The sequence below is a fragment of the Rhipicephalus sanguineus genome, chromosome 1 (genome assembly GCF_013339695.2).
Source record: "Rhipicephalus sanguineus isolate Rsan-2018 chromosome 1, BIME_Rsan_1.4, whole genome shotgun sequence".
NCBI classification, from domain to species: Eukaryota; Metazoa; Arthropoda; class Arachnida; order Ixodida; family Ixodidae; genus Rhipicephalus; species Rhipicephalus sanguineus.
Window position 1 is genome coordinate 31,566,908 of NC_051176.1, and position 27,787 is coordinate 31,594,694.

Below are 27,787 nucleotides of genomic sequence, written 5' to 3' on the forward strand. Positions count from 1 at the left end.
AGAAACATTCTTAAATATCGCTACTTTCTCGTTGTAATCCTGTAAAAGCATTATGACTGGTCCAGTCCTTCCAAGTCTATGAATACGGCCAATGGAGACGCACCGAGCTTATTTCGCGCTCAACCGACATGTCAATTTCTCACCCGCAAATTGCACGATACCGAGGAAACTGCAGCAGAGTCTTTATTCACAGAGCAGGCTAGCGCACCACTCCAGGAAGGAAGATAACACGGAAGCGCTCGAAGGTGGCCCCCATGGTGTCGCAATGGGTGTTGAGGTAGTCGACGGTGTCCTCCATCACTTCCGGTTCTAGTTGGTACTCGCCGACGAGGGGATCCTGCTTCCAGGTGGCCACGACAGCGTCCGTGTAGTCTGTTTTCAGGTACAGCAGCTGCGTCATGCGCAGGCCATATACACAGTCAAGCAATTTACACCTTTAACCATGTCTATAACTAACACCCTTACATCCTAAAAAGAACGCGTCTTCACAAATCAAAACACCCATATCAGGGGGTCCTGCCAATTGTCTAAACACCCCTACCACTGAAAGACAGGCAACCAGTCAGGGAACACCCTATTTCATCTGCATACGTGCCCAACCACGCACACAACACAGCAAATGAGCAGAGCGCTACATAGCAATGCACAGACCCTCTGGTATATGTAGCCACGGTATCTTGAGCCGCCGTTCGGTGCCGGTGGGGATATTCCTGTTCTGCACCATTAAACAATAAATATTCAGAAAATACGCGTAATTTTTATGGTGCGTTTGTAGACAGCCCTAAATAAGACCCTTTCAACTAAATGTGCTCAATATTCAACGAGTTTTTAATCAGCGAGTCCCAATCATCAGCTGGCACGCTGTCGTATGGGCCACATGTGTTCAGATTACCCATAACACTGTTAAAGGGACCGACAACTGGGCAGAACGTGTGATTAGATCCTGGTAGAAATGAAAGGACCATGAAATATAGTGACAGATTCCAGCATCCTTTTCGCGTTGTGAGCAGGATTTATATTTTTAAATCGTGTTTAAGTGACAAAAACCGGTATGTCGCGCAGCCCAGCGGAAGAGCCTTGAAGCTGGATTATGAAGACGGTCACTTAGCTGTGCGTAGTTACGTAGTCTGACGCTGTCATGAGCGCCATAATTAGTCCTCAAAATTAGAGTACGTATATTACTATCTTGCCCCATTCAATTCTATGCTGCTTACGAGGTAATAACAGTTGCACGGTGAGAATAGGCACTGCCTACGCGACCGCCAGTAGACATTTCGAGCCACGGCTCATGCACGCGGAATGTACGCATGCGCAGTAAATCACCGCGCTCGAACACGAACCGCTCTCGCGCTCACTGTTTGCAGCATGTGTTGCTTCCTGTGTATAAGACTTCGTATTCGCCGCAGATGGAAAAATTCTGATTACAAATGTTTCGAGGAGTTTGCACGTTATCATTCCGTGATCGGACACTTTGAGCTTTCCGTTGCACTGAAGAAAATAGGTACCATGAAAATTGGTTGTCGGTCCCTTTAACTCCTAAAGGGTGTTTTAGGTACCAAAAGGCTATTCGAGGAAGCAAAACAACCTTAGGCTCCCGTTTTTGCAAATTCTTGTTAGGCAAAGGGGTGTTTTGCTTGCTGGAAATCGCTTTAAGAGAGCAAAGTGGTTCACAGTGTAGGACGTAGTTTAGTCACAAACGAGAGAGAATGGGTCTGGCCTACAGTTTTCCCAGCAACCAAGACTCCATGAAAATAGCTGCCGTCCATTTTCGCCTCCTGGACGCGGAATTGCGCGTTATTTGTTTCGTTTTATTATTGGTCCATTTAATGTTGGTACGGTGGTGCTAACGTTTCCATGTCATTACATCGAAAAAAAGAGCTCGCGATACATTCCGCCATCGAGTTATAAAAGGGACACTAAAGGCAAATAACAATTTATGACAGAGAAAAAGGTGAATGTTTGAGAACGCCTAAAATGTCAGCAGTGCTCTACTAATCGAGAAATTAAAGTAGGATACGCCACCAGTGGGACATTTTGGAATGAGCCCGATGACGTCAAGAGTCCCGAGTACAATTAATCACCTAGCACTCAAACTACTTATAATAAAAAAATAACATTCCGTACATGACAAGACGTACTAAAATGCTGCTTGTGCGTTTCTATTTCATTCACGGAAAAAATAACTTCGCGTTACCAAGGAGAACGGCGCGGGTGGTTTAAAAGTTCCGTATTTGCCGGGCTGCTCTCCGCTTGGGACTCAGAGGTAGTTTCGTTATTGCGTACTGTTGCGTGTGCTTTGCACGCTCGTGAAAGTCGCTCTGACGGAAACTTCAACAAAATGCCGCGTCCCTGTTATGTTGCCGGGCACCTGAATGGTGTGAGCCGCTTCTGCAACAGCAGCTGCAGCGAAGAAACCGACGTGACTTTCCAATGGGTGCCGCAAATAACCCCCTACGCCGAAGTGGCCGAGTGCCGCGCCTCTGCGACAGTGTGCTAAACAACCAAGGAATCTGCGTGTGTGCTCGCTGCACTTTCGTGCAGAGGATTACGAGATCAATCGAGACCTGTAACGTGCCCTTCAGAGCAGAAACCGCAGCGTCGGTTGCCGGGCAATAAAGGCGGGCAACGTTGGGCAAGGCAAACGCTACGTCAGGAGGCCCTTTCCAGGCGGGCGATCTGAAGCGCGCTAACGCTGTGCGGACCACTAAAATGTGATTTTCAAAATAGGCATTTCCTCGGCACGAAACAAACACTACGAGGTTTCTGAAACGCTATTTAAGCAATCAACGTCGACTTAACATTTGCCTTTAGTGTTCCTGTAACATAAATCCTAACGCCTCGACAATGCCTCGCGGTGTGGGGACACAAATAAGCATTTACCAAGCTGCAGCGCCACAAAACTTGGGCCCACAAAGTTCATTCCTAGCCTATTCAACCGCATCCGCAAGAAAGGTGCGCAATTACGTAATTAACTGACAATGCGTCAATTATCGCAACACAAAAAGATTGTCAGAATGACCATGTTTACAACTCGGAATACTGTGCGAGGCTGCAGGCCTGTAGTACGTGTAACATCACTGGTCACGGTTGCCAGTTTACTTAAGCAAATGCAACAAAAACCGGACGATCACGTAGTTAGAGAAAACATCACACTGTTTCTCTCGCGTATTAATTGCCTCAACAATGTTTAGATTTTTATTTTTAGGACATAACATTTGAATGCTCCATGTTTCGGCGAACATCTCGAAGCCAATCAGCACGAAAACCCGCAGGGTGAAGTGCGTACTAACACCTAATTTACTTCCGTACCTGAGAGTGCGAGCAAAGGAGTGTCATAAATACAGGTCACCGTGTGTATAACACATCGCTGGTACGGACAGTGAATTTGGGTGAACATCGGTAGGAGGCAGTTGATATTTAAAGAAAGGCTGATTTTAAAGGCCAACTCCGGCGATTTTTGGAGGTCAATGGATCTCAATAAAATTCGCTGGGTACGTTCCTTTTCACGTACCCGTTATTTTTTGCCAAATTACGAGCTGGAGACGCATAAATGAATTTTATTGATTGCCCCGACTCTCCCCACCGCGCTTCCCAGAATTATTGGCAACATTGTGTTCGTGACGTCACTTTTGTAGAAGCGGAAGTGACGGAACCGAGGCGCCACTAGAGCCATGGCCTCCGAGATGGCGGGCGCGCGGCGTGTTTCTCTCCGGCCGTCCCAATTTCAACCTCCTTGGTCCCAATCGCCGCGCTCCCCAGCAAAGCCAACGTGTTCGCCTCGAGCGCCCGGCTACCGCGAGAGGGCGCATTCACCAGACGGCCGGAGAGAAACACGCCGCGGCAGAAAGCAGAGCGCACGGGATTTCAGCGTGCGCATGGTTTTTTTTCTTTTCCGCGTACAACCAAGAATCACCGCCAGAATCTTCTGGCTGCACTGAAGGCAAGTATTTTTTTTTCTGTTACTGCATTTATTTTGGTCCAACTTACGAAGAAATGCAGGGCAACTGCTGAATTTTCCTCATATATAACATTATAAGGAGGTATCAATTCGTGTGAGGCAGTATTACTTTTTTTTTTCATTACGGTCCGTCTCAATATTTTGCCAGCGTCCGTGGTGTGCCCGAATCACTGGAGCGCCAGATCGAACGCGTTTTGCTGAAGGAAGCGCCACGCCTTCTGCGACGCTATTCAATCAGCTTCCCCAGCCACGGAACGCGCGCGCGCGTCTTTCCAGTCCGGCCGTGCCCCAGCGAACGCGTCGCTGTGCGTAGTTGACACGGCACGCACAGCTACGGAGATATTCCATACCTCGGAGACAACGAGTCCGATGTATCGCAACGCTGCCCACGCAGTGTCCGGACTTCTGCGACGCCATTCAGCTTCCCCGGTAAACCCGTCGTTGCGCGTGGATCTCCTACTTTTGAGACACAATCGAGTCCGAACGCCTGAATTCCCTACTTCCGAGACACGATCGAGTCCGATCCGTTGCAGAGGCATCGAAATTATAAGTGCTTAATATGGGCGGCGCAAATCTACACAAAAAAAAAAAAAAACATTTGAGAATATATACGCCCCAGCATTGACTTTGCCTCTCGTACACCTTGACCCAACATTTCCAATTGAGCGCGAGGTTATATAAAAGCGCAAAACCATTTTTTTTTTCTCGCCGAATGCAGCGCCAACAGCATGGCAGCCTTTTCGATATTAGAGTCACTGGAAAATATTTTTCCAGTGACTCTATTCGATATTAAAGTCACTGTAACGGGAAAAGTACCGCGTTCCTTTTCTCTTCGCCGCCGCGCCCTTTCGGCGGCTTCGCCACATAAATGGTCCAGCTCGCTCGCCTCGCTAGTGTCTCCCGGCCGCAAACGCAGGGCGCTTTGGAGGGCGATTGTTTTTATAGGTTCAGGAAAGCGTACAGGAACATTACGACATCCCGTATCGTTTTGAGACTTTATCGAAAGCCTATCGAGGCATCGAAGAATGCCCAGGTAAGGCCCTCTTTGCCATTCCCAGCGGGAAAAAGGATGCCAAACGACGGGCTGTGTGGCTGCACAGAATTAGGCGGGAAAAATATGTTCCCACGACTGATACCCGCATTGTGAGGTAAGCGCATCATTGAGAATTCGCGAATATTTCGGGGAATGTTGGCGCCTACCCTGCACTAGTGCAGCTTGTTTCGCGTGGTTGTCGCAGGAGGTTCATGCACAATAACATTTTATAATCTTTGGCGTAAAATTGACGCCTTTGGGCTCACATATAATGATCAGCGCGCCATGAAAACTGACTGCTACAGATTGGTACTGCCTGAGGTGACTGTATGACGAACACAAATAACAGATGGTAGCATGAACATAATGGCTGATGCTGTCGCGGCCGGTTCGCTTGCTTGATATGCCCCGAAATCGGTAATGCGTGGTGTGACTGTATGACGAACATAAATACCGTGCGGTGACATGAAAATATTGGTACGCATGTCATGTAAGGCATGATTTACATGCCATGCTCATGATGCACTCGCGGCCGGTTCGCTTGTTTGATATGCACCAAAATCGGTATTGCGTGACGTGACTGTATGACCAACATATATACCGTGCGGTAACATGAAAATAATGGTACGCATGTCATGTAAGGCAGGATCTACATGCCATGCTCATGATGCTCTCGCGGCCGGTTCGCTTGTTTGATATGGCACCAAATCGGTATTGCGTGACGTGACTGTATGACCAACATATATACCGTGCGGTAACATGAAAATAATGGTACGCATGTCATGTAAGGCATGATTTACATGCCATGCTCATGATGCACTCGCGGGCCGGTTCGCTTGTTTGATATGCACCAAAATCGGTATTGCGTGACGTGACTGTATGACCAACATATATACCGTGCGGTAACATGAAAATAATGGTACGCATGTCATGTAAGGCAGGATCTACATGCCATGCTCATGATGCTCTCGCGGCCGGTTCGCTTGCTTGATATGCACCAAAATCGGTACTGCGTGACGTGACTGTATGACCAACATATATACCGTGCGGTAACATGAAAATAATGGTACGCATGTCATGTAAGGCATGATTTACATGCCATGCTCATGATGCACTCGCGGCCGGTTCGCTTGTTTGATATGCACCAAAATCGGTATTGCGTGACGTGACTGTATGACCAACATATATACCGTGCGGTAACATGAAAATAATGGTACGCATGTCATGTAAGGCAGGATCTACATGCCATGCTCATGATGCTCTCGCGGCCGGTTCGCTTGCTTGATATGCACCAAAATCGGTATTGCGTGACGTGACTGTATGACCAACATATATACCGTGCGGTAACATGAAAATAATGGTACGCATGTCATGTAAGGCATGATTTACATGCCATGCTCATGATGCTCTCGCGGCCGGTTCGCTTGCTTGATATGCACCAAAATCGGTATTGCGTGACGTGACTGTATGACCAACATATATACCGTGCGGTAACATGAAAATAATGGTACGCATGTCATGTAAGGCATGATTTACATGCCATGCTCATGATGCACTCGCGGCCGGTTCGCTTGTTTGATATGCACCAAAATCGGTATTGCGTGACGTGACTGTATGACCAACATATATACCGTGCGGTAACATGAAAATAATGGTACGCATGTCATGTAAGGCATGATTCTACATGCCATGCTCATGATGCTCTCGCGGCCGGTTCGCTTGCTTGATATGCACCAAAATCGGTATTGCGTGACGTGACTGTATGACCAACATATATACCGTGCGGTAACATGAAATAATGGTACGCATGTCATGTAAGGCATGATTTACATGCCATGCTCATGATGCTACTCGCGGCCGGTTCGCTTGTTTGATATGCACCAAAATCGGTATTGCGTGACGTGACTGTATGACCAACATATATACCGTGCGGTAACATGAAAATAATGGTACGCATGTCATGTAAGCAGGATTACATGCCATGCTCATGATGCTCTCGCGGCCGGTTCGCTTGCTTGATATGCACCAAAATCGGTATTGCGTGACGTGACTGTATGACCAACATATATACCGTGCGGTAACATGAAAATAATGGTACGCATGTCATGTAAGGCATGATTTACATGCCATGCTCATGATGCACTCGCGGCCGGTTCGCTTGTTTGATATGCACCAAAATCGGTATTGCGTGACGTGACTGTATGACCAACATATATACCGTGCGGTAACATGAAAATAATGGTACGCATGTCATGTAAGGCAGGATCTACATGCCATGCTCATGATGCTCTCGCGGCCGGTTCGCTTGCTTGATATGCACCAAAATCGGTATTGCGTGACGTGACTGTATGACCAACATATATACCGTGCGGTAACATGAAAATAATGGTACGCATGTCATGTAAGGCATGATTTACATGCCATGCTCATGATGCTCTCGCGGCCGGTTCGCTTGCTTGATATGCACCAAAATCGGTATTGCGTGACGTGACTGTATGACCAACATAATACCGTGCGGTAACATGAAAATAATGGTACGCATGTCATGTAAGGCATGATTTACATGCCATGCTCATGATGCACTCGCGGCCGGTTCGCTTGTTTTGATATGCACCAAAATCGGTATTGCGTGACGTGACTGTATGACCAACATATATACCGTGCGGTAACATGAAAATAATGGTACGCATGTCATGTAAGGCAGGATCTACATGCCATGCTCATGATGCTCTCGCGGCCGTTCGCTTGCTTGATATGCACCAAAATCGGTATTGCGTGACGTGACTGTATGACCAACATATATACCGTGCGGTAACATGAAAAATAATGGTACGCATGTCATGTAAGGCATGATTTACATGCCATGCTCATGATGCACTCGCGGCCGGTTCGCTTGTTTGATATGCACCAAAAATCGGTATTGCGTGACGTGACTGTATGACCAACATAAATACCGTGCGGTAACATGAAAATAATGGTACGCATGTCATGTAAGGCAGGATCTACATGCCATGCTCATGATGCTCTCGCGGCCGGTTCGCTTGCTTGATATGCACCAAAATCGGTATTGCGTGACGTGACTGTATGACCAACATATATACCGTGCGGTAACATGAAAATAATGGTACGCCATGTCATGTAAGGCATGATTTACATGCCATGCTCATGATGCACTCGCGGCCGGTTCGCTTGTTTGATATGCACCAAAATCGGTATTGCGTGACGTGACTGTATGACCAACATATATACCGTGCGGTAACATGAAAATAATGGTACGCATGTCATGTAAGGCAGGATCTACATGCCATGCTCATGATGCTCTCGCGGCCGGTTCGCTTGCTTGATATGCACCAAAATCGGTATTGCGTGACGTGACTGTATGACCAACATATATACCGTGCGGTAACATGAACATAATGTACGCATGTCATGTAAGGCATGATTTACATGCCATGCTCATGATGCTCTCGCGGCCGGTTCGCTTGTTTGATATGCACCAAATCGGTATTGCGTGACGTGACTGTATGACCAACATATATACCGTGCGGTAACATGAAAATAATGGTACGCATGTCATGTAAGGCAGGATCTACATGCCATGCTCATGATGCTCTCGCGGCCGGTTCGCTTGCTTGATATGCACCAAAATCGGTATTGCGTGACGTGACTGTATGACCAACATATATACCGTGCGGTAACATGAAAATAATGGTACGCATGTCATGTAAGGCATGATTTACATGCCATGCTCATGATGCACTCGCGGCCGGTTCGCTTGTTTGATATGCACCAAAATCGGTATTGCGTGACGTGACTGTATGACCAACATATATACCGTGCGGTAACATGAAAATAATGGTACGCATGTCATGTAAGGCAGGATCTACATGCCATGCTCATGATGCTCTCACGGCCGGTTCGCTTGCTTGATATGCACCAAAATCGGTATTGCGTGACGTGACTGTAATGCGAACGTTATTAACAGGTGGTAACATGAAAATAATGGCACGCATGTCATGTATGGCATGATTTACATGCCATGCCCATGATGCTCTCGCGGCCGGTTCGCTTGATTGTTATGCACCAAAATCGGTATTGCGTGACGCGACTGTATGACCAACACAAATACCGTCATGATTTTCACGTTACCACTTGTCATTCGTGTTCGTCATACAGTCACCTCACGCTATACCAATTTGGGTGCATTTCAAGCTAGCGAACCACCCGCCATCGCAGCATGAGCGTGGCAAGTCATGCCGTACATGACATGGAAGTCATGATTTTCATGTTACCACCTATCACTAACGTTAGTCATACAGAAATAGCTCGTCATAAAAATTTTGCTATATATGCATTTCATTAAACGACCGCGAGCGCCCCGAAACCATGTCATGTAAATCATGTTTTACATGGCATGTCTCTCATGATTTGCACGTGATAACCAGTCAGTTATGTTCGTCATACACTTTTGTCACGCCATACTAATTTTGTTGTGTGTCAAGCTATCGAAGCGGTCGCGAGCGCACCATGAGCGTGGCATGTAAATCACGCCGTACATGGCATACATGTCATTATTTTCATCTTATCACCTTAATTTAAATTTGTCATACAGTCATGTTATGTCATACCAAATTTGGTGTACTTCCCATTAACGAAGCGGCCAGGACAGCACAAAGCGGGGGCAGATTAGATAGATAGATAGATAGATAGATAGATAGATAGATAGATAGATAGATAGATAGATAGATAGATAGATAGTCACAGAAATTCGCAAAGAAATGCTTCGCATTTAATAAATGCAGACAGCCGAGCGCGTAAATGCCGCGCAGTTCGCATTTCTTTATCGCGTTAGTACGCGTGCGTGCGCATGCAGGCAAGTGAAAATTGACGCTACTTCTTTCCTAATCAGTCAGAGAACAACGGTATGCTTCATTCAGGGCTGCAAAAGCGCACGCAAAGCGTAAAACATGCGTTACTCCACGTGAAATCAACACCGCACCGCCGCAGCTTCGGCGGCGCTGGACCAAATATGGCGGCGCGCACGACGGTCGCGGTACTTTTCCCGTTCCAGTGACTTTATTCTATATTTGGTAAGAGCGCCGCGGTGCGGAACACGCGGCCGGAGGGAAACGCCGCGCGCCCGCCATCTCGGAGGCCATGCTAGAACCATAGAGTTTCCTAAAATTAACTAGAGGGGAATCTGGCGCTGCGATCGTTCAGCCACTAAGGTCCCTCTATTTTTCAAAGGTAGCGCGAACTCCTCCTCTCAGTGCCGTTTCCTCCTCGCCCGGCCGCCATTATTGGGCGAGACTCGCAAGGCGCGACCGGCCTGCATGCGGCGCGTCGAAGCGCTTGCTTGTACTTGCTTAGAAACGCGACAATTCTGGGCGCAGATTCACACAGCTGTTCGTACGTAAGATGTGAAGTAAAAATAGTTTGTGGTTGGTCGGTACATCAGCTATCATTTCGCGTTTTATAAGCAACAAATCGCACACTGGTGCCGGCATATATAAGAAATCTCATTGCGGCACCTTACGCGCGAACAGCTTTCTAGACCTGGGACCTGTTTTGATAACTTGAAAACCTAGCATTTGTGCATTGTATTTGAGTTCATAAGTATAGAATGCGTCGCTCGCACCAGGCGAACAAGAGGCAGAACATATTAAACGCAATCCTAGAAAGTCTTTGCAGCTGCCGTTTTTCTTTTCGGATACCGTGGTGTTTGTTCACAAGATGCATTTTGGACAATCAGACGCTACATCAAATTATGAACACACAAACGGCGGAGGCACCTATTTAGCGCGCATTCTTTTAAATTTCGAACTGGGTTGACGCGCTTCCGTGGCCCCCTCAGGTAAATATCTTTTTGGTTCCATCGCGTGCTGCTCGTGCTCATTAATTGGAGCTAGCTCTTTAATTGGAGACTGTTCCAGACTGGCCGATGCAGAAATATGGAGGGAACCGCATTAGGTTTTAGCTTCTTGCAGCCATTTGTCGCAAGGATGACTGGCTCGAACTGATCGTCCGTGAAGTGTTTCTGAAATATACAGACATCCCTCAATGTGCCCTCTGTAATCTGCCTAACGAAATACTGCCGAAGTGCTCAAAACTACAACAAATAATAAAGCGCATCAAAGAGAAACATGCAGCAACTGTCTATAATAATTATTATTGAACACAGAGTATCAGTAACACTGAAAAATGCGGATAAATTTAAAAAAAAATATAAAAACCGAATACACAAAGAATAAAAACTTACACCTGCTTCAAATAAACATATAGTTCAGGGAGAAAATTAGAGGGTTGGAGATCAAACATGCGTTTGAATATATAGTTTGCATACGGGCAGCTTTGCAGCATATTGCTAAGTAATTTTTTTTTTACGCTCAGCAAATTACGCTGATCAATCGATGCTACTTACCTGCCATGTCTCTTTCTTTATCGTACACATCTCATCACCACCCTCTATTTATGAGCGCTAAAGGACAGCTCCGACATTCTGAGAGTAAGCTTTTTAACGACTTTTGGCAAATGAATTTTGTAAAATCTATGGGCCGCGCCAGGGTTGAGCGAGAAAACAGAGATCTTGCAAATATATTTTTATCTAACGTTCCAGTAAATTTTCGCTGTAAATATAGTGTGCGAGAAAGCGTGGCCGATAATGTCACACCGCTTTTAACTTAGGCATCAGTATCGAGCCTTAGCTCCATCTAAAAAAGTTCGAATGGCAAATATACGCGAAAGGGTTTAGTAGTGGTCGATTTACCTCACAAAGCCTCCCGTCGTGGCAATCGAAATTCTTTCTCCCGATAAAATGGAACCATATCGCTCGCCGTTTGAGGTTTTCCTTTCCACGAGGAACAAAAAAAAGCTTGACACCCTTGGCAATGCTGTTCGAGCAGCCAACAGCGCAACAAGTTGGCATCTGACTGCAGCCCATGGCATCTTGCAAACTGTAAAAAGCTATAAGAAGCCCGCGCTCACGTACTGTACAGCGCGCACGTGCGGCGCTGTTTCTACGCCCAATAATGGCGTCGTTTTCCGGCGCCAGAGCAAGAGGTGGGGGGGTCATCGGGGATAACTGGTCACGTGTCGAGCCTAGTCCAATAGGGGAGCACAAAAGGGTGAAGAAGAGAGGAGAGACGCAGAGGGCGGGGAGGAAATTCTCCCTTTCCTTTTTGGACAATGGTTTGCGCTACCTTTGAAAAATACAGGGACCTTATCAGCCACCATAGGATTGATGGGTAGTACATGGATTTGCCTAGTCTTCGTACTTGCAGGCTTTGAACGCACTTGTGGCTTTGTTTATTGCTATGTTTGGTTTTCTTACGAATAAAAGAATGGATCGTTGTGACCTTCGTGACCAGATTTGAATTGATGAGCCTAAAAAAGGTTAAAGTGGTGAAGTGGAACTGCTGACTTTTGCTGAACTTCGTTTTGCGACAAAGCGGACGCCGGCGACGCGGAGCCAAACGGAGCCGAAAGAACGAAGTTTAGACAAGTCAGTGTACTACTACAGTGGTAGTACAGTGCCTAGTGGTAGGGTGGCTAGAAGCAACGTTTCTAGAACTAGAAGCAACTTGAAGCAACGTTTCTGGTAGGGTGGCTAGAAGCAAGTTCTATAAACGTTGGCTAGAAGGGGGAGGTGTCCTGAGCGCGGAGCGTTTCCCTTGCCAGACGGGGTCCCTCTGCGCGCCGATGCCGCCAAGGGCGCTGCATGTTTGTTTTTTTAGTTATATGAGTACATAAGCCACTAGAATGAAGCTTAATAGGGCTTACAATTTTGTACTGTTTCCTGTGTGACAGTCGTCTGGTTTTTCTTTTTTTATTTGTTTGTTCGGCCACCACGTGGCTGAAAGGCACGCGCGTGCTTTGAAGAGTAGCATACTTGCGGAGTTTTGTGATACCATTTGAATTTAAGTGTATCTAATCCGCCGTGTGAACGATCTAGCCATGGTCAAAAAGACCGTAAAGTGTTCAGGGTGCGGAATGGGATGGAAAATAGAGGTTTGTACGGATGAGAAGACAGAGGGAGCTGACGCCAAGTGTAAGCAATGCGAGTTAGAGGCGAAAATGGAAATAATGATGGCTGCCCAGAATGAGCTCATGGTAAGAATCGCCGAGCTGGAGAATGCGTTGGCGACAGAGCGGGAAAAGCGAGGGCTATGGGGGAAAGGCTTAAGTCAGCCGAGGAGGGGTTAGCAAAGGTAGTCATGGTGAACAAGGAAGCAAGCGACAGCGGGAACAGCGGGGCATCGACCCCCACAGTGGTAGACGCGAAGGGGAAACAGGTTTGGAAAAGACAGGTGCAAGGGTCACAGGACCCAGCTTCCGCGAAGTAGTTTTGGGAAGGGGAGGGGACAAAAAAGCAGCAGTGGCACGCGCTAGTAACAGAGGCAGTGGCCAGGTGCGGGACAGTCCAGCAGAAAAGTCGGAGCACGTGATAATCGCCGGGGACTCGAGTTTAGTTAGATGCGCAGAAGCAGTAAAGAAAAAGGGTGAGAGGCGACAAACGAGTTTTAATAGGGAAGTTCCCGGGACACAGGCTGGGATCAGTGATGAGACAAGCTAGCGCAAACCTCGAAACTAAGGCTAACTGACGTAACCTCGTGATAATTGCGAGAGGTCTAAACGACGTCTTGAATGAAGAATGAGCCAAACTAGCGACCACATTGGCGAAAGGGGTCGATGACATGCGCGCCATTTCCCCTCAGGTGCAGATAGTGGTATGCACAATACCGGAAGTACCAGTGAGAAATATCAACTTGCAAAGAGCGGTTGTCGACGCAAACAGAGATATGGCGAATTAGTCGAGAGAAGGGCTTCGAGGTAGTGGATATAAACAGGGAGGTGCACAGGTGGGGCGGTTTCCAAAGATACGGAATTCACTTCGATAAGAGGCTTGGTCATGAGGTGGGCTGGCGACTCGCAGGACGCGCAGTAGCTTTTTTTGGGGAGCACGCGGGCCCTTCGGTGCCCAGGGTAGGTTGTAATGAGGAAAACAACCAGGGGGACTCTTTGACAGGCAGTATAGCAAAAAAACCAGAGAAAAGGTAAAAGAAGGGAGAAGGCGCGTGTTGCAATTAGTTACATAAACATGCAGGGTGGCAGAAAAAAGGCAAAATGGTTAGTGATTGAGGAGCAGTTAAGCAAGGAACAGATAGGTGTTTATGCGGTTACAGAAACACACCTTACAGACTTGGAAGAGCCACCACATATTGACAATTATATTTGGGAAGGATGTAAGAGGATCACATCAGAAAGGAGAGGTGGGGGTGTTGGAATGCTAATTCATAGCAGAACAAAATTGGATAGAGTGAAACAAACGTGTTCAGAGCACATGTGGGTTTCGGGCACAGTAGGTGGAAAGAAAACGTGGCTAGGTGTAGCTTACTTGTGGACAGGGAATAACTGCAGAGAAAAGAATCTGGAGATAGTGAAATGCATAAGCACCGATATTAAAGAATTTGGTCATGATGCCGAAATAATCCTTCTAGGGGACATGAACGCTCACATTCATGACCTTGACGGATATTCAGACAGTAAAATTAAAAATAGAAGCGTGGGTGGAACAAAATGATATTTTGGGAGAACTTCAGAATGGATTTCGAATTGACAGGCGGTTAGACGATAATCTGTTTGTTCTTACCCAGTGTATAGAAATATCGAAAATAGAAAACAGGCCCTTATACGTAGCTCATCTAGATATTACCGGGGCGTATGACAACATTAATCAGGAAATTTTGTGGGATATATTGAAAGAAGTGGGCATAGGTGACGACTGTATACAGCTTTTGAGGGAAATATACCGAGAAAATACAGATTGTATAGAATGGGAAGGAATAAGTAGCAAGGACAGCATTGAAATTAGCAAGGGGCTGAGACAGGGATGTCCTTTGTCCCCGTTGTTATTCATGCTGTACATGGTGAGGGTGGAAAAAGCGCTAGAAGGTAGCAACATCGGATTTAATTTGTCACACAAACAGGTCGGCACGATGGTTGAGCAGAAGCTTCCATGTCTATTTTATGCTAATGATATTGTCTTATTTGCGGACAGTCAAGATGATATACAGCGATTGGCAGATATATGCGGAAGGAAATGTGAGGCTCTAGGACTAGGATTTAGTGCAACAAAATGTGGATTGATGGTATTCAATGATCACGAAGACCATGCGGTCTTTATACAGGGCCAAAAAATACCGAGGGTAAGTCAGTACAAGTACCTCGGAGTATGGGTAAATGAGGGGGATAGATATATGGAGGTACAAGAGAAAGCATCGGTAGCAAAGGGAAAGAGGAATGCTGCAATTATGAAGCACAGAGCTTTATGGGGGTACAATAGGTACGAGGTGCTTCGAGGGCTGTGGAAGGGTGTGATGGTCCCGGGGCTTACATTTGGGAACTCAGTGGTGTGCATGAAGTCAGAGGTCCAATCAGGAATGGATGTAAATCAAAGGACGGTGGGCGGCCTCGCGTTGGGCGCTCACGGGAAGACGACAAATGAGGCGGTAAAGGGTGATATGGGATGGACAGGCTTTGAAGTGAGGGAAGCGCAGAGCAAAATGAGATTCGAAGAGAGGCTGAGGAAAATGAAGAAGAGTAGATGGGCAGAGAAGGTTTTCAGGTATTTGTATAGAAAAAGCGTTGACACGCAGTGGAGAAAAAGAACTAGGAGGCTCACCAGTAAATATACGGCTAGCAGTGCGGGCGATATGGCAACAAGGAGCATTAAGAGGAAGGTCAGAGAGGCGGAGAGGACTTATTAGGATGGCAGCGATGGAAAAGAAGCCGGCTCTGAGTAACTACCGAACAGGAAAAAACAAAATAAGGAGGGAAATGTTTTACGATAATTCAAGGGGAAGCGCTTTGCTGTTTGAAGCAAGGTCGGGCTGCCTTAGAACGCGTAGTTATAAAGCGAGATTCAGTAACGAAGAAGAACAATGTACATGCTGCGGGGGAACTAAGGAAACGATGGAACATGTACTGATTGAACGTGGCGATATTCACCCAGGTATACGTGTGGGCACGAGTCTACATGAAGCTTTGGGTTTTAGGGAGAACAATGGAAAGCTGAACACGTCCGCGATAGAAATAGGTAAGAGACTGTTAGAGTATTGGTGGCAGAAAAGTAGAGATAAAGAACAAAAATAAATAATGGGGGAAAAATAAGGTCATGCTGCCTTAAGAGGCAGAGAGATGGACCGTGAATTTATATATTTTTTTTAGTATAATAACATAGATTCAATCGATGTAGATAAGGTATTAGGCCAACATGAAACAAGGAAGCTTTCTTTTTTCTTTTTTTGTTCCTTCGAGCCTGGTGGCAGACATGTCATTGCCCCGTTTTAAAGGGGACGCTCATAGCATCCATCCATCCATGCATGGGACAGCCGCCGCTGTCGCAGATTTTACCTGAATGAAGCCTAGCGCTCGGCAGTGCGGCGTCGTGTTTTTTTTTCTCAGCTTTCACGCGGTTTTTTTTTTTTGTGCATGGATCATGCATTTTTGAGCTGTGATGATAATGCCCTATAAAGCAAAGAAGCTGGACGTTCTTGTTTCATTCCTGACTGAAACTTTGGGCACAGGTCTGTGAAGGTTCGAAATGCTCGAATAACAAATCGAATGGTGTTCTATTTGATTCGGGACTCGAATTGAATAGCACATATTTAAAATTCCGAATAGTTTTCGAATAATTAGCACTGGCGGAAAAACCCCAAAGGAGCAACACACTAGAACATCGAGGCACCACTTTTCTCGTTTTAATTGTTGGATAATCAAGATACCTGCATGCAGCCGAATTTTTTCACGGGACTATCGATGCCGTACTAATCACAGATTAAGGCGCTTCTTTTTAAAACTTTAGTGTCGTCAAACGATGGTGTCTTCCATCTGCTATGCTCATGATGAGATTCCTGGTGTTGATTCATCAAACATTGCTTGATTTTTACGCCTCACATTTATTTAAAAGCTGGCTACAACCACTGTATATCAACTTACAGTTACTAAATATATCGTAGGCTGTCACAGTTTATACGAGCTTACGTCAGTTAACGCAACTGTGGCATTTTTTGCCGTTTGAAGTTAATCGTATAATGTTCCTTTATTAATGTCAGTGACTATTTGTTCCAAGTAAAATATTCTTGAAATATAGAGCTGTTTTGAAAATTGTTGCCTTTTTTATTCAAATAGTATTCAGTTAGTATTCGATTAGGTTCAAAATTGACTATTCGCAGTTCGCACAGCCCTAGGTGCAGGACGCGTCCACAGAAAAAAGCACCCTTGTTCCAAGCACCGGCGTGCAAAAAAAAGAAAAAAAAGAGCTGTTTGAGAAGTGGGCTCGTGCGATACCGAGAGCTGACGCTGAAGAAGTGGTGTCCGCCTTGTCTATTATATCGCGGACTATGTGACAGGGAAGAGATTCTTTGCATCAGTGAACCTTGCAAAGCAGCGCTTGCCTCATCACCAAACAAAATGAGACCCTATAAATCTGCCGGCGTGTGTATCTTGGCAGTGGGACCATGGTGAGCTCCTTTATTAACCAGGCGCGCTGTACGACTTGATTCAGTCGGTTGAGAACAAGCTGACCATTTTTTTTTTTAGCACAGCTCGCCTCCACGCACAGTGCGTTGCAGAAATGCGGCAAGAGATCGAGCAAACGTCGCAGGTCGGCTACAGCATTACGTTAACGCGATCTGTTGCACACATTTATTACTTAACTCGGGTGCACTTCTTTTAAAAAGGAGGAAGAAAAGAAAGCCAAGTGGGCCCTGTGTTCTGTAGAGAACTTTTTATTGCACAGTTCAAATAAACTTGCTTCGTGTACGAATGTGCTTTCTTTTCAATTAATGTTTTTTCCCCTCTGCCGACAAAACAGACACATGACATTTTGACCAGAAGCCAGTGAATAGTAATGGGCCCAAGTACGAGAGCAGGCAAGTTTTTAACAATGCGAATAAGCATTGAAAATGACTTCAACATGTTGCAGTGATGCGTAATTGCAATTGGTAAGATGGCATCACACAAGCGAAAAAAAAAAAACACGGTGCTTAAAAGTGACGCGCCTAAAGTGCCTCGAGTGGTATTACTGTCGCGCAGTGTTACTCGGTATTACTCTTCTAGTTCACTATAATCGGTATGCAACCTGCCAGGCACGTAAACAGGGGGACCTGCCCCCCCCCCCCCCTTACCGAAATTCGTCCAGCCTTCTATATTCCCAAGCAACATTTTTTTTCTTTTTGCCATGGAAAGACTTTCTTTCGAACAATCAGGCCTTGGGCACCCGTCGAAAAAAAAATCCTGGCTACGTGCCTGCAACCTTCTACATGATAATGCATACGAACGCGATTTTTCTAAGGAGGAGATAAAAGTCAACACTTTAGTAGTGCATTCGCTGAAGAAAAACGATTAACGTTGGAAAATGTAGCACGCAAAAATAGCGCGAGCCATGTTCGTCGCACGCTGCTAGCAAGGCTGCGCTGTACGTCGTCTGCTCAACGCCACTAACGCGCCCCTTGCGGCATCGGTGCACTTTGGGGACCAGTTTCCGAGGCCGCTTTTCACACCTCCCCATTCTAGTCACCCTAACAGTGGCTAGAATGGCCACCCTAGCTAGAATGGGGAAGTGTGATGAGCGCGCCCGCATGGTCGTGCCGCTTTTCAGGGAACTAGATGGCGCTGTGGCCCGTATTCACGTCGCGCGCTTGAAGCAGAAGCGTTGCCAAGGCCGCGTATCGCCGCATTTCGTTATTCCACTTCGCGTTTTTTTTTTTTTCCGCTAGTGTGGCTACACACATTGCATGTTGTAGCTCATTGATATGTAATGCTACGATGACGTGAACGGATGGCAGAAGATTGCACGGATGCGAAATGCCCTCAGCTAAACGCGATCAACAGGATGTTGGATTCTTGTGATTACAATAGTTTAGTTCGCCCTTAGACTTATTAAACAACTCTTAATGAAAAAAAGAGTGTGGACACTTTATTGTATTATCGTTTATTGTAATACACTTTATTGTATACTTGTCCAAACACAACACAAAAACACACAGATGCAGTCGCACAGGTTAGAAAGCAGTCATGTGGCCTGAATGTTTATGTCAGACGGCTAAGCATCAGATGTTTTTTTTCTCTCGCGGGTAGATGCACGCTCTTCGTTCGGCGACTTCGTGTAAAAGTGGAGTCGCGTTATGAAAAAAAAAAAACTTTATCATCTGGTTGGTTAGGCGAGCAGATGATAAAGCAACTGAGGGCTCTTCGTTCGCATTATCATGCATTCAATCAACCAATCTGGGTTGTACTTCATTCCCTTTGCCGACTTACGTCATGCACCCTGAAAACACTGCATGATGGCAAGCTTTTGCTTGAGTGTGAGATCTTTTAGTCGGTTTTCAAGGACGTTTTCTTCAAGCTCCTCACTTTGCTGTTTCAATTTCTGCATCTTCTGTCTTCATGTCTTCATACCGCGAAAGCTTGGCCCTTAATCTTTTAAGAGCTTGTGTTTGTGCCCTCCTCCTTAATGATATACGAACAGCTCGAGTCAGGCTGCGTTGTTTCCGCGCAGATCTTTCGTTAATGAGGCCTTTCCTGAGATGCTTGCACGAAACGCATTGTTTTTTCGCTTGTGCAGTTCCCCGGCATTTTGAACTCGATATTACGGTACCAGTTACCGCGTACCTCTCGTTGCCGATGGCAAACGGAATTTCTTCAAGAGTTCCAGCCCCTGAGCACACACTTAGAGCGTCTACCTTCCCTAACAGTGAGGCAGGGTCGTCACATGCATCGTGCAGTGTCTGCACTCCTTTCACAAACACTTCTTGCTTCACCCCGTTTTCTTCTTGTGTGAAAACAACCAACTTCCTGGCACAAGATGCTTTTGTCTTTTCCGGGTTCACACACGCTGTAACCAACAATTAGAGGAGATACACTCAATGTATGTTTCCCCCACGAGGGCGACGGACGGTAAGGCGAGATTGTCAAACGGCATGCACGAATCGCTGTCCATGTCAACACTGTCGATCGCGTTCTCAGCACTTACTGATGAGGCAGTTTCTTGTGCACGTTTCTTCCTCGGTGGGGCATACTGTCCTGTCCTCGTAGGGCGCTTTCTCTCCGGTGGTAGCTCCTTTGAGCAATAGGCAGGGAGGTTCGGCGCGAACTGCGTTGGAACTGCTCCCGGAAGCAGCACAGGCCTGGTTCTGTCAATGCGGACGAGCTCACCATTCACAGTGTGCACCAAAAAAGGAGAGTTTAGTCTTATTAGACTTAAAGCCTGTCGTACACCCAGGCACAAAACAGTGACTCTGCCTCCGCGGCATGGCTACAAAGGACGGGGGGGCGAACATTGCGCGCAGATCCGTAAAATTAACCGCACGCACGTTTCACTCAACAAAGAGAAACAGCAGGCTTTTCGGCGCGGCGGAGCTTCAGCGACGTGAATGCGGGAGCGAGCGCCCCCACGCGGTTCCCTCTCCTCAGTCTTCAGCGCCTCCCATAGGAACCGCTCGCCGGTCGTCACACTTCCCCATGCTAGCCGTTGTAGTACTGCCCAGGCACGTAGGCAGGGGGGGGGGGGCAAAATTCGTCCAGCCTTCTATATTCCTGGGCGATTTTTTTTAGGGGCGTAGCTCCTCTTAGTCTAACCTTGTCCCATGTCAGGCGTAACCGCGGCAGTATCTCCCGAACAGTATAATAGATGGCGCTCTCCCATAGAGCTGCATGCAAACTGCAGTTGGGTGACGATATACTAGATGGCGCTGTCCCATAGAGATAGAAAAGAAATAAATAAATAAATAAAGATAATAAAAATGAATAAAAAATAAAAAAAGAAAAAATAGAAAAATAAAAAAGAAGGAAAAACGGAAAAATAATCAAAGCGGCGTATCGCTTTGATTACTGCTGGGCGAAACCACTGAACATTTCACGGTGTACACATGATTGCTTCAGGAGCTTCGCCCAAGCTCTTCATCATTCACCCGTGGATATGCTGTAATTTTTTTCTTTTTGCTGTGACGTCCAACTTATGCCGACCGGACCCCGGGCCTCGTGTGCTTACACCCATTCTCTTAATCGACGCCTCGAAGAAAAGAAGACCCCTTTCCCTTCCAGCCGGAGGCGATGAAGACTGCATTCCGCAGCGGGGTTCTTGAAAGCGTCTGTCAATGGTCCTCGCGGGGCCCACTGCGCAAACACCAGGATTGGGTGGCAGCGTCCTTGGGCAGCGGTCACTGTGGAGGCGAGGCGCCGTGCGCGCCCCTCACTTTTATGGCATGGGCAAAGCGGAGCGCCTATTGTTGATTCCGTTCATGCAACTTTGCTATAGCCCCTGTGCCGGGCCAGGCCAGCCATCCCGCCAGCGGGGCCGCTGCCTCCACTGCTCCCGGGGCTCATTATCGCGTCTTCCGTGAATGACCGCCTGCGGCACTCAGGGAGAAGAAGCAGCAACTACGGGGAACCGTACCGAAGACACCTGTTACAAGCGTTGAAACATGACCTTGACATCTGGTCGTCAGGCGCCGGGGAAACGGGAGCTATGGGGACGGCCAGAGGCTTTTCTGCACAGCGCTCAGAACACATCGCTCAGAACGCATTTTTCGACTAGTCCAAAAATAGTGAAAATTAAAACAAAAATGTATCAACTATCATAGTCATGAAAGATCAGCGCCTTGAGATAAAGGAAAAAATCATTTCGGAGCAATTGATCAAACCAGTAATTTTATATAAATTATTTAGCACGACACAGTTTCACTTCCGTACCCAAAGTTCGAAGCGCCTTCTAGGCAACACAAAATATTTTCCCGAAATATAGCACCTCAATAACTACTTCTCACATTCACATATACTAGCACGATTTTTTTCAGCATGATCGGAGATGGCTGAAAATTTACCAGGTACACTTGATATGGAATGACCCATAGATATATATGTACAGTAGACTCCTGTTAAACGAAAGCTGAAGGGACCAGGAAAATCTGTTTCATTTAACAGGAGTTTCGTTTACTGAGAGATGAAAAGGGGTGCAGAATTCAAGCACAAAACCAATCATGTTAGAGGCAGTTGTTCCATTTAAGCAGCAATTTCATTTAAGAGAGTTTCGTTTATTGAGAGTCTACTGTACTTTTTTCTTTGCCGTGGACCCGCAATGGTCATTACAGCATCCAACAACGTCTTGCGTTTGTACACGTACATACGTAAGCTTTTTGGGTTGTGAATAAGAAAGAATGAATGCACGCAACAATTACGGAGGGGGGGGGGGGCTTCTCACATGCTGTCCCTACGTACTATTGGGGTGGGGGGAGTGAGCTAAGGAAAGCAGCCGCAGACATCAGCTCAAGCGGCATCCTTTGTTCGGTTGACCAACTAGTACAGTGTGCTCGTCGCTGGTTTCATGCAACACCCTCTAGACTAGAAGGTGTTGCCATCTTCTCACCTTGCTGCCGACGCGCAACTGGACGACCACTTGCCTACCCTGTACGTCCTTGGAGTGGAAGTGGTGTAGCCCTGTTTCCATCAACCACAGCAGAAGCACCAGCTTGCCCTGCACACGCAGTGAGAAAGAACTTCGCTGACCAGCCACTTAATTCAGAAAGAAAACATCTTTAACGAGCCCACACTGCCACCACCGTTACCGACAACGATAATAATAATAACAACAACAACAACAACAATAATAATGATAATAATAATAATAATAATAATAAAATACAGTTGAAATGAAATTTAACAAAGTGATGACTGCTTTTTTCAACAGGGAAGTTTGTTCAACAGGGGAGTTCGTAAAATTCAAGAAGGGGATTTTTCGGCCCTGCGAAATCTAAAATTGTAACGAAGCGACACCAAAAGCTACCGCTGCATTGTATTCGCAGCTAAGCCACACCTGCGCGTGTGAAAAGTCAGCAAAGGGAGCCCAAATTCCTCCTGCATGAAATCGCCAAGAAAAGAAAAAACAATTAACAAACCTCGGTGTTATGGAGGAAGTGAAAGAACTGCATGCGCTTGACCAGCAGTGGCCGTACGCACTCTTGATAACCCATAAGCACCCACGCGTCGTGAGCCCCAGCAAACCGCCTCAGGAGATCGACGGCGTCGTAAATCACCTGACTTGGAGTGGGCACAGGAGCTGTGGGTTCTGTGCATGGGCGTGGAGAGCAGCCTCGACAAAAAAAGTCACAGGGTCCCTTATGCTTGATGGGTTCGAAACAGCGCGAAAGATACGAGGACACAGAAAGAAACGGACAGGAACAGGCGCTGAACTACCAACAACGCTTTTTTATTTGTGTGAACACAAATAAATAGGCTTTTCACATGAGAGGAGGGGGAGTGATATCGAAAAAACACATGTGCCCTACCCTATACAATGCATCAAATTAACGTTGCAGATAGCTAATCTCTTTGTCGGTTAACACTATCGAAGGTGAACTGACAAGTGCTGACCCGACGTTATGCATTACGAAGGCTTCATGTTATGGCTTCATAAACTTCAGGGGAATGGAAATTTCTTCGTTAGATGGTGAACATGGCAAAATCAGGTTTCGGTAGATAGAGTTTTAACTGTAATAACTGTGCACTGATATTGAGGTACACACAATAAATCTCTCATTAAAATGTGATTAAAATTTGGAAGTTCGGGCAAGGATCATTCCAGAATTAATACTAAATGTCTAGAACAAAATGCAGCCGCAAATTAGGGCTGTTAAGATATGCGCCCCCACCCCCTGGGTGGGGCACTCTGTGTTTGAATCAACATTTTTTTTAACATCGCTGAATGAATCAACATGAATCAACATTTTTTTTTCAGTCATATCTTTTTATTTCGAAAATTCATTGATGCATGTGGCGTTCAATTAATTATAAGCAAAATATACTTGTGAAACAACCCATACTCAAGAATGATGGTTCACATCCTGAAAAACTAAATTCGAACTAACATTATAATTTTTTTTCTCCTGTATGTTCCTCATTCAAAAATAAATTGGTTGTGTTCAGATAAGAACGACGGTGCATGTACACGGACTCCCTTTAATTTCGCTGAAAAGAATAGATATATTTGCTGTCCGAGTCCCCAGGGCGACGAAACCAATCTTAGTTTCGCGAAACATTTTTTTTGCCTTAGTCAACAAAATTCGGAAGTCTCCACTAAGCCAGAACCGTTCTTTGCGAATTGCGAAAAATGGGATTTTGACGAGATCCTACAGAACTGTTGTAGCTGCGAGTCTCAAAATTTTTCTTGACATACTAAGAGTAGCATGCGTTTACAAAACATTGTTATGTTGCAGTTTTATTAACCATATTTTAAAAAAGAAAGTCGCAAATGCGGCACATCGCTCAATAATGCTCGAATTTCAGATTTCTTGCTCCGCATCTATCATAGTTAGAACTTCCCTCGAGTCTAGTTTTCGCATACAACCATTTCTTCAGCCCTAATCTACACAGGGCGCGAGACAGGCACAGAAGGAAGAGTGGGTCCACGCAGATAGTGTCTTGCAGGCGGCACCTACGATCTCCGCCTTCTTGCGCCTGGCGTCCGACAATGACGGTTCACCTTCACCGCCAGAGGAGAAATTTGTGCTCAGTAAATGAATAAGTTTAGCTCCTCAGCAGCGTTTTTCTCAGGAACAAAATTTTTGACAGACGCAGACGCATCTGTACATTTTACGGCAACCTGTTTGAAGAGGCTGAAGCAGTTTCCAAGACGGAGAGAGCTTCTTCTGGCATGAAGCCCATGAACAAGGCGTTATCTAAATCTTTCATACTCCGAAATATTTTTTCTTGTGTTTGTTCAGATAGCGCTAAACGCTCGCTTTGAGCTGTGCAACTCAGCCATACATCTCAGGGGAGTACAAGAAGCGCATGTATACTCACATAGACTGAATTCTAGCAGAATTCTGGTTTGAGCGATTTGGTACTGGTTCATGACTGAGGATACTTTTGGTGCAAATCGAACGAGGACACATAACACAAAGAAACAGGACGGGCGCCGAACTTCCAACTAATTTTATTCCACCAGTTCGAGGCATTACATATCCACCCTCAAGGGTGTGATTAGCCACCTCAAAGCCAGTAGGTTGTCAATTCTGCAAGCTGACAAGCAAGGAGGCTTTGTCGTGTTGTAGTATACCCAAACTTGTAGTATACCGAAATTGGCCTAGCAGGGGATCAGTGTATGACGAACACGATCCACTGGTCATGACATGAATAACGCAAAATACCTGTCGCGTACGTCATGAAACCCTTTCTCTCAGTCACATGTGGCACATACCCGCATACCAGAGTTCGTGTTTTGCGGGTATGTGCCACAGGTGATAAGAGTCTCAACCAACACAGTAACCGCGAACAGACACACACTGACACACCAGAAGAGTGATAATAATAACTGTTGGGGTTTTATGTCCCAAAACCACGGCATGATTATGAGAGACGCCGTAGCGAAGGGCTCCGGCAATTTTGACCATCTGGTATTCTTTAACGTGTACCGATATCGCACAGTACACGGGCATCTAGCATTTTGCCTCCATCGAAATTCGACTGCCGCGACCTTCGGGTCAGTAGCCGAGCACCGTAACCGCTACACCACCGCGGTGAACACAAGGAAAGTGAGGAAGCTGTAGACAGAACAGTCCTGGAAGACGCTAAACTACCATCCACTCGTCCACGTGGCCCGCAACGAGGGCCACGTGGATTACGCAAAAACCGGGATCAATGCCTCCAACAATAAATCTGCCGAGAGAACCAGGCCTCCCATCATTACCGGTGACTTCAACATTGCTTTATCAAGACCCAACAACCCCTGGTCCTTATACTGCGTGAAAGACTGCTTGGATGTGGACAGGGCATCAAAAGACCTCGCTGCCACGACCAGGACAGGAGGCATCATAGACCATTTCATCGTGAGAGGCATCCAGGATTTCCACCAGCTGTGCTATACCTCGCAGTTCACTGCACTTAGACCCATCGTAGCCACGATAATGAGCGGATCCAAATACCAAGTCTGGTCCGGCTGCTGGGGCTCACTGATCACGGTGATGATGACCCTGTTCAAGAACCCCTTCTACACATGCACACGGGTTCTTGCGTGCGTGCATGTGTTTGTTCTCCGTGCGTGCATTCTCCGTCATAACGGACAAGTATAAGCATAACAACTGTAACAACTGCAACTGTGACTGTAACGTGCGTGCAGTGCGCCTGCGCGTGCCACTCGGTTGTGTATATACCTCGGGAAACTTTCCTGAATGAAACTTAGTTGTGAGTAACGCCTGTCCTGTGCGTCTGTGTTCCTTCATTGTCTTGTTCTGATTCACGCTATCTAGTATTGAATAATATAAGCACTATATATCAGCTTACCGCGTCTGGTGTTGGTAACACCCATGTTGCTCTTGGCATCGTTACGCAACTGTAAACAACTGGTCATCTAATACATATGCAACTCTTCAACACATGAGTGTGCGTATATTACTACCACATTTCTCTAGCCTCATTCCGTAACGTTTAGCTCAATGTGAAAAATTAAGCCACAGTCACCATCCCGCGCATGCTTCGCATAACATCGATTCCCACGGTACGTGGGATCTGCCGAATTTTTTTTTTCTTCCCCACTAGATATTTTTTTTTTATGTGCGACTAACTTACAATCAAGAACATGCCTAGTAAACAAGCAACCAAAGAAAAGCACTGAACAAGACACGGCGGTCTCGTTCGCGCTTTACGTACTCGAGTGATGCTATTCGCACGACGGAGTGCAGTTATTTGCAATGTCACGAAAAACGAAACGTGCCCGCTACTTACGGAAGTCACTACAAGTCTGCACGTCGTGTTTAGCTCCAGACGCTCCTTGATGAGAGCTCTCAGGATGCTGGACGCGTCCATTCCTCTAAAGATATTACCATCCTCCTCTTTGACAGGCATTACTGTAACGCGTGTCGTGAACAACGCTGTGGACGAATCAGTCGCCTTTCTCCCAAGAACAACGCCGCACTGAGCACAACGCAGTCTCCCATCTCCCCGCTCGAAGTTTCCTCCACAAACTCGCACGTTATGCACAGTCAAATGAGTTGTTGACGTGAACAACTCGTCAGGCTTCGGTTCGAGAACAAGGGGAATTTCACTGCCGGTGGTAGATTCGTGCTTGTGGCAAAACCATTCTCCAGCTGCTTCTCTCCAATTTTCGGACGGCAGCGGCAGGACTCTTCGGAAACTGGCGTCTTTATCCAGAATTTCTGCAAAGCAACTGCCACACTTAAAGCAATACTGGGTACCAGCAACAAGTGCGGACGCCACGAGGTGTTCCAGCTTGGACTCAGCCTTTTCGAGAAGAATGTTGAACGTGAGTTCGCGGCACGGCATAGGTTGGACAAACTGCTCACGGTCCCTAAGAACTTCGTTCTCCTGAACAGCCGAAAGCCTGTTGGCTTTGAACACGACGTTGTCGGAAAATGTCAGCTCCGTCTGAATACTGACGGCATCGTTTTCCTTCACGACGATCTTAAGTTTCGACGATGAACAATCGACTTCGCCGGTGATGGGGCCATTCTGGAAGTTCCAAACCAGCGCCTGAACTTTGCTGATGCCTAATGACGGCCGAATCTCAACCGAACAGTCCATGTTTGAAAGGCGTTTACAACGAAACACACACGCTCAGGAACAAACACCAATCCACGTGCGGATAAGCAAAAATACCCGCCGCTTTTTGGCCCAACGTTACTAGAACAAGAACAAACTCAGTTTAAAAGCTCCGCCGGAGAGGCGGTCCGCGTGGCGGTCGCGAGAACTAGTGGCGCTGCAGTCACGTTAGCTCCCGCGGCTGG

General features: G+C 46.5%; 1 protein-coding gene across 1 annotated transcript; it reads right to left on the reverse strand.

Annotated features, from left to right (window-relative positions):
• Positions 1–164: 164 nt before the first annotated feature.
• Positions 165–27,669, reverse strand: LOC119390176 (E3 ubiquitin-protein ligase E3D). Its single transcript, XM_037657732.2, has 3 exons — positions 26,769–27,669; positions 22,417–22,524; positions 165–391 (listed from the first exon to the last, which is right to left on the reverse strand). The coding sequence occupies exons 1-3, from the start codon at positions 27,582–27,584 to the stop codon at positions 200–202; spliced, it is 1,116 nt and encodes a 371-aa protein (XP_037513660.1). The 5' UTR covers positions 27,585–27,669; the 3' UTR covers positions 165–199.
• Between the last annotated feature and the right edge of the window lie 118 nt (positions 27,670–27,787).

Coding starts and splice junctions, on each gene's coding strand:
- LOC119390176 (XM_037657732.2), bottom strand. CDS start 27,584: ATGGACTGTTCGGTTGAGATTCGGCCGTCATTAGGCATCAGCAAAGTT. Junction 22,525..26,768: donor GCAGACTTGTAGTGACTTCC/GTAAGTAGCGGG, acceptor CTGCGTGTGCAG/GGCAAGCTGGTGCTTCTGCT. Junction 392..22,416: donor AGTTGCGCGTCGGCAGCAAG/GTGAGAAGATGG, acceptor CGCATGACGCAG/CTGCTGTACCTGAAAACAGA.